Source organism: Cyprinus carpio, chromosome A20 (genome assembly GCF_018340385.1).
Source record: "Cyprinus carpio isolate SPL01 chromosome A20, ASM1834038v1, whole genome shotgun sequence".
NCBI classification, from domain to species: domain Eukaryota; kingdom Metazoa; phylum Chordata; class Actinopteri; order Cypriniformes; family Cyprinidae; genus Cyprinus; species Cyprinus carpio.
The window spans coordinates 20,996,139-21,003,672 of NC_056591.1; the positions used below are offsets into that span (position 1 = coordinate 20,996,139).

General features: G+C 36.8%; 1 protein-coding gene across 1 annotated transcript; it reads right to left on the reverse strand.

Moving 5' to 3' along the window:
• Positions 1 to 1,331: 1,331 nt before the first annotated feature.
• On the reverse strand, positions 1,332 to 5,519 carry LOC109084545 (hes-related family bHLH transcription factor with YRPW motif 2). The gene is made up of 5 exons (XM_042778098.1): positions 5,231 to 5,519; positions 4,171 to 4,249; positions 3,990 to 4,073; positions 3,749 to 3,830; positions 1,332 to 2,792 (listed from the first exon to the last, which is right to left on the reverse strand). The coding sequence occupies exons 1-5, from the start codon at positions 5,311 to 5,313 to the stop codon at positions 2,125 to 2,127; spliced, it is 996 nt and encodes a 331-aa protein (XP_042634032.1). The 5' UTR covers positions 5,314 to 5,519; the 3' UTR covers positions 1,332 to 2,124.
• Between the last annotated feature and the right edge of the window lie 2,015 nt (positions 5,520 to 7,534).

Consider the following 7,534-nt stretch of genomic DNA (forward strand, 5'->3'; position numbering starts at 1 on the left):
TATTACAGATAACACCAAAAAGTTAAGGTTAAAAAGTCAAAATGACTGTGTCTGTGCTCTAGAGCCTAGAATATGATCTATGTGAGCTATGATATCTATATGCTGCTTTTATCTTTCAGTATCGAGTATGAAACACATCTTGTTGTAGCTAAACCATTTTCATGCATGGAAACTAATGAAGCTGACAGGCTTACTGACCATGTTCACACCGCTGACTCTTTTCCTATGTGATGTTTTGGGGAGATCATGTGCGCCCTTGATATAGGACGGCCACTTCAAAGGCAGGGGCCCGGCGTGAGAACCAGCCGCTCTAAAGCAGATAACTGGCGGATTTATGGCCCCGCACTTTTCCCATGACTGCCGGTGGGTAGCAGGCGCTGTTTGCCTTAATCCCCATTCACTTGGAAATGCTGATACTTTTTCTCTTAAGGAATTTAATGGTGTGACAGTGATTTACTAATGTAAATCTGTCTAACAGACCCTGGCATAAAGAGAGTGGATTAGGACAGCATAAAGACCCATCTTGGGGAGGAGTGACTAGTGTTGTTGTGCTTTCATGTGGCGCACACTACTGCAGTCCAACCGGCGGCTTGTTCACGCCCGCCAGAGCAGCTACATAAGATTTGACTTGAGCTGTCCCTGAGGGTACAAGCGGGACCTTGAGGGACCTTGTCTTTAAATAACAGTAAACATCAAATGGAAACTGCTTAAATGTTATTAAGAAATGGTTGCAATGTAAAAAAATTTGACAAAAACAAAAGTGAACATATTTAAAATTGATGGTGATTATGTAAATTGACGGTTATTGTAGTTGTTAACTTAAAAAAAAAAATATATTTTTTTTTTTGATTCAGTTCTATTCAATTTAATTTTAATATTTTTAACTAACAAAACCAGTTAATTTAGATGTTACCACTTAACATATTTTAGGTTACCTAAAATTTTGACACTGATAATTGAAATAATTGCAGTATCTAATTTGGCATTGAGAGATTTTATAAACAAACATGAACATTTAAAATTGCTGGTTATGACGTAATGTTTGTATGTTATTGTGTGTGTGGTTTTATTCAATAAATGTTTGTAGCTTACTTTAAAGTTTGTCGACAGATTTATAACTGTTGAAGTGGCACTTATAATTGCAGTTGTTTGTTTCACTTCATTGGCTTCTTTTGCATTATAAGGAAAACACATAAAAGAACACAAATATTTTTTTCCACCATACAATTTTAAGAACTCAAAACAAACAAATACTTTCATAAGATTCCAGGATCTGTTGTGGTGAAAGCAAAAAAAACTAAGTTTCTTCAAGGACACAGCTTACAAAACATCGTAAAAAAAACTCAGTTTCTTCAAGGACATCTGTTTTTTTCTTTTTTGCATAGAAAAAGGTTACAGCTTACAGAGCGTGGTGGGGTTATTAAAAAGGTAACAAAGTTACAGTAGTAGAAAATCTCACATATGAGTATTAGTGAATATCATTATTATTTTTAATTCAGTAGGCCTATTGTTTAAAGTGGAGAAGATCCTGTCTCCCCCCAAAGAACAGTAGTGATTGAAGTGCATCATACCAACTCATCATCTAATTTCTATATAAACTCTAGTTACAATCTTACACATATACAGATTTACAAACTGGATTGTTAAATCATAGATTACAAAATTGATTCACACCTCAATTTAGTGATTATCTGCAAAACCTTTGGCTTGTCTTTGAATAAGCTGTTCTGCTTTACTCTAAAGCTACTGGTTTGTGTGTGTTTGTGAAAATCATATATGCTTTTTCTAACGAGAAATATCAAAGCATACATCTCAAATGCAGCATTTAAGCAGTGTTTATGCAGGCACTGTCACAGCCCTTTACATGAAGTTAAAACAGTAACTGATTTTTTTCTTCAAAATGAAAATCGCTCTTCATCCTTATGGGTTTCCAAGCAGCTTGAGTTGTAAAGCCTGTCTTTCTTTCCCTCCTAGAAAGTTGGCTTATGTTTCATGTTGCATATGTGCACAAGCGTAGAGAAAAAAAACCCAAAGTGCTGACCAAAGCAGGCACAATAGCTGTTTTCCTTCCTTTATGTACAAAGTGTGGAAGACATCCAGATGCAACAAGAGCAAATCCAAGACTTAAAACGCTCCCACTTCAGTCCCCCACGGTCGGTATGGTTTACTGCTGCTTCCACTGCTTCCGCTGCTCTGTTGGGATGTGGTGGATGTGGAAACGGAAGGGCTTATGGAGGAAGAAGCCACCGAAGATGCAGTTACGCTGGGGCTGAAGAGCGGGAATCCTCCGGGAAATGTTAGAGGGAAGGTTTGTGCCGCGGCAGCAGCAGCCGCCGCATGAACGGTCGCTGATATTGAAAGCAGCGAAGTGGACAGTGGCGGAACGCAAGGAGCGACGCTGCCTGTAGAGGGCGCTCTGAGTGCAGAGTCACTGTGGGTGAAGGAGGAGGTCAAAAGGGCTGCGCCCCTCTGAGGAACCTCAGACAGCCTGCTAGAGGAACTCTCTGAGGATGGAAGTCCGCTTTGTTGCAGGAACGCTGCTGGGATGGGATGCAAAGCTGCGGCCCAGTGATGCGGGTGGAGGGCCTGCTGGTGATGGGTCATTGATGTGGTCATAGCAGCCGCTTCCCTCTGCGAGGCGCAGCTGCTGAGGTGAGAAACCAAGCGGATGCGAAGGGGATTGCTGGAGTCCAGACCTTCAACGGAGCTCAAATACCTCGCCACTTCAGTTAGACACTCCCGAAAGCCAATACTCATGAAGTCCATGGCCAGAGAATGAGCATCAAAATATCCTGAGAGAGCAAGAGAGAGAACAATTAAAACGTGAATCCCAAAACTTGAACTTAATTGAGTTGAATGATGACACTAGAGCTGCTTTAAAGCGGAATCGACTTTGTTTCATAATTTATGAATATTGAAACTGTGACACTGTTATTATACTGAAATAAATCAACACTGAACTGAGTTGAGCTGAATAACAACACTATTGTCTTCTGCAGAGCTGATTATAGCTGAATTGAACTCATTTCATAACTGATCAACTTTTCACTGTAATTGAATTAAACTGAATCCACACTGAACTGACTCAAGCCGGATAAAGACACTATTGTCTTGTGTAGAGCTGCTTTATAGCTGAATTGAACTCGTTTCATAATTGATGAACTTCACAGTTATTGAACTGAATTTAATTAACACTGAACTGACGAGCTGAATAATGACACTATTGTCTCTGTAGGGCTGCTTTTCATCGGAAGTTGAATTTATCAAGTTTAAATCACTGATTCTGTTATTTTCCTACTTATTACTGTGAAGCTGCTTTGAAACAATTCAAGAACTAAATAAATAAAGGTGATTTTACTTGACTTGAAGCTTTAATCATGACGAGTCAAATGCAACCCCACTGTGTTTGAGAGGCTAAACCTAAGCAGACCGGGATTGTGACATGACCTGTTTGTATGTTTGTTTTGTCTCCCCAGTGCTTCGGTTTTAACACTCATTGGAGAGCCCTAACAAACCCCCAACAGTGCAGCCTGTGAATGTGGCCCCAATCCCCTCCCATGGATTTATGAAAGCAAACACAATCCCAGGGTCAAGTGCTTCTTTTGTGCTGCCGGCACTTTCCCACGAGTTCAATCCTACCATTAACATTGATTTCTACTTTAATCTGGTCAAAAAGGGAACTCCGTACTCAAATTTCACTACAGTGTTAGATGGCATGCAAAACAGGAACCAATAACAAGCAGACTACCTTTTCCTCCTGTGGCCTGGAGCATCTTCAAGTGATCCACTGTCATCTGCAATATTTCCGCCTTCTCTAACTTGGCAGATCCTTGGGAGAAGCAATGGGATATGTGAAGGGTTTTTAATATGACAGCTTTGACAACATCCTCTTCCACTTAGTTTTAATTTATTATAATTATTATTAGAACTAATACTTTCATAATGCATATATAAAGCATGCAAGGAATGAAGCAGAAATGTGAACTTACCTGCTTCTCAAATGCTGTTGGCACCAGACGACGCAACTCTGATAAACTATTATTTATTCGGTCCCTTCGTCTTTTCTCAATTATCTGCAATATATAAAATGATTAATGGAGTGTAATGTATCAGTGTTTTGAAGATTTAAAAAAAAAAAAAGTTTAACAAATATTAAAAGTAAGGAATTACCCCTCTCCGCTTCTTTCTGGCCATGACTTGAGATGTTGTGGTAGGTGAGCCACATCTTATAAATGAACCGTTGCTTTGACTTTGGGGGGAAAAGGGGATGAAAACTTATCAGTGCACTGTATAAAGAGTCTATAGATGTTACCATTTTTTTTAAATTCATTCATATTAAATTATATTTTTGATTTCTTACAAATAAAACCAGTTAAATTAGATGTTACCACATGAAACATATTTTAGGTTACATAAAATGCTTGACAGTGATAATTATTAACACTTCATTATAACATTCACGGTTAAGTTATTGAGAAACAAAATTACTTAATACAATGCTTAAAAGATCATTAATAGCTGTATCCTACACTCAAATAGTTAGAAATGTCTGTAACATTTTACAATAATGTTTAGTAACGTAAGCAGTATTGTAAAAAATGGTAACATGCGATTACAAATTGCAAATAAACTCATAAAATTGATTGTTGGTAGTCAGTTTGACATAGTCATATTAAATAATAATATCACTTGAATTAATTACTACAACATTAAGCATAATATTTTAAGGGTTCCAAGACAGTGAATATATAACTAACTTTATTTAGGTTAAATATATTATTTTATGTAAAGTCATATGAAAAACTATTCAGTTGAAATTTCTATGATACACGAATCAGTGACATTTCTAACGTGTTGAGCATTACATAATAATGTTTAATGAAATATTACCAAAGCTTTTATAATTTCTAAGTATCAAAACCAAAACTGAATTATTAATTATACTTTATAAATTAAAATAACTCAAATGTTTGTAAAATGTTTATAAATAATATAGTAACACACACACACACACACACATATATATATACATACACACACACACACACACACACACACACACATATATATATATATACTTAGGTGTGTATATATATGTGTGTGTGTGTGTGTGTGTGTGTGTGTGTGTGTGCACGCGCGCTAAAAGGAGCATACGATCTTAAGATAACATCAAAAAGTGAATCCTCAGTAACAGAACAACAAACAAGCTGTGGTTCCCATGCATGCTTACCCAGAGTAGTTATTCTCGCTGCCCACATCAATAGTTTCGTCCATGTCGCTGTCGGACGTGCTGTCCTCACAAGGCCGCTTCATGATGCAGTACGAGTGTGCACAGGTACAGTCACCAAACCCTCTGAGCCTGTTTCCCACGAACCGCTGGAGCCTCAGTCTCACATTCACGCCCACGTCCTGCTTTGGGAACACCCACCGAAAAAAACAAAACACGCCCCAAGCCACCGAGTGGAGGTCTCAAACTTCATTCCCTTGATAATTGACTCTGCCCAGCTTCAGCACTCGCGTTCTGCACCCGAGGGCCCCTGAAGCGTGAGAAACACTTTACACAAGAAAGACGACGGTGTTTCAGAGCCTGACAGAACTTGGACAGTGTGCAGATAGGCAGGCAATCTAGGTAAAGGGTTTCTGGCGAGGACAAGATGAGGATGCAGAGTGGCTTTCCAAAATGTTATCAGGTTTATGCACTGTGCGAATTATTTCATGATTTTAAGGAAGACATTTCTGTCAGTAGTTTTTGAAGTTCATCTCGCGCATGCCTAATCGCTCATAGGCTAACCCTTCAAATCGCTCGATTTATGGCTATACCCTTCATATATTTATATATATATTTATGTTATATATATATATAATATAGTATATATATATATGTATATGTATATATATATATATATATATATATATATATATATATATATATATATATATATATATATATATATATATATATATATATTATATATATATTATTATTATTATTATTATTATTTCGTTAAAAGTAACGAAAGATGGTTTTATTCGATTTATCATACAGACACCGATCTAGCTCAGTTGCTTTTACCTCACGTGATTTCTGTTCGTCATCGTGTAGTTCATTGCTACCTTCATTTTACTTTAGGTTAATATATTATTTTAGGTAATATATAATTAGGTTTTAAATATAGTAGGCTGCATCTAATTAAAAAAAAAAAAATAAGTAAAAACTAATTATAATATAATATAATTATAAAATATTATAAAATAAGTTTTCATTGGCCTATAATTAATGGGAAAATAAGCATTTGCTTCATACACATATAGTGGATATGCTGAAAGTCCTTTAAAATACTTCAATAAACACTGATTATATCAAGATTATAGAAGTATTCAAAGTTGTTAGGGAGTATCTGCATACACACTGACAGACATATTTTCACACATGGGCTTCTCATCTGTTTGGAGGCTCCAGCTGTAGTGAATTTCCTGGGTTAAACAGTGAAGACGGCACATTGTTTGGGCTCACAAAACCCCCCCTTGTCATGTGCCTTCCCGCTGGTGGAGAGTAGCACAGTCTCCCAGGCAGGCCACAAGTGTGATGACTCGTTCCCACAGCTCTGAGCCCTGCGCTGAAACTCAATCACCATGTGAGAGACGGCCAGGAACACAGGGAGGGCCGGCAGGGCCGCTGCCACTGGGAGGTTACCCCCACCACTGCTGCCGCAGCTCCTAACCCTTTTCTTCACATTGTTTGTTTGTTTTATGCCCGATTTAACTAACATGATATAAAACCTTAGAAACATCAAGCTGGCATTGTGGAATTGGGCAGCATATGACCTTTCACATGTTCATTTCTGTAGCCCATGTCAAAATGAACATTATTTTGTTGTTAAATTAATCTATGAATGTAATAGTAATTATTATACCATTACTGCAACATCACAGCAAAAATTCATTCATTTATTCACTCTAAGAATTATTATATATACTCATAAATAAGTAAATGTTTTTGCATTTATCAATAGAAAGATGTTTTCATGCCATAAACAATAATTTTTTGAGAACAACCAAAATAAATACCATAAAAAACATAAATGTATACATTTGTATAATAAAATTAAACTAAAAATAACTTAGAATCAAATATTTATAAACAATAGATACTTATAATTATAATATAAATTAGTTTTTAATAGAATTATTTAAGAATTATGTATATATATTTCTAACCAAGAATTTATAAGAACCACACACACACATACATATATATATATATAGATCGATAGATAGATATACAGTACTATTCAGAACAAAGGCAAAATATATTTTGACATTTTCAAGTTGCATCACCCCTTTCCTTTAACACCCTGCACCAGATCCAGTCTGCATCACAGATAGCTCCAATCAAGCTGTCAACAGCCTCTCATAGCCCAGGGCAGGCTGCAGCTCTCCCAGGTGTGACATAAAGTATTTAAGGGCTAATTAAAGCAGTCTGTCCGGCTTCACAGACCTGGACTTTCCCTCGTTTTCCCCTGTTGATGGATAG

What these genes read in the sequence shown, in the direction of transcription:
- LOC109084545 (XM_042778098.1), bottom strand. Translation starts at nt 5,313, where the DNA reads ATGAAGCGGCCTTGTGAGGACAGCACGTCCGACAGCGACATGGACGAA. An exon ending in CCAGAAAGAAGCGGAGAGGG is followed by an intron (nt 4,074 to 4,170) that starts GTAATTCCTTAC and finishes TATATATTGCAG; the next exon opens with ATAATTGAGAAAAGACGAAG. An exon ending in CCAGGCCACAGGAGGAAAAG is followed by an intron (nt 2,793 to 3,748) that starts GTAGTCTGCTTG and finishes TTGCTCTCTCAG; the next exon opens with GATATTTTGATGCTCATTCT.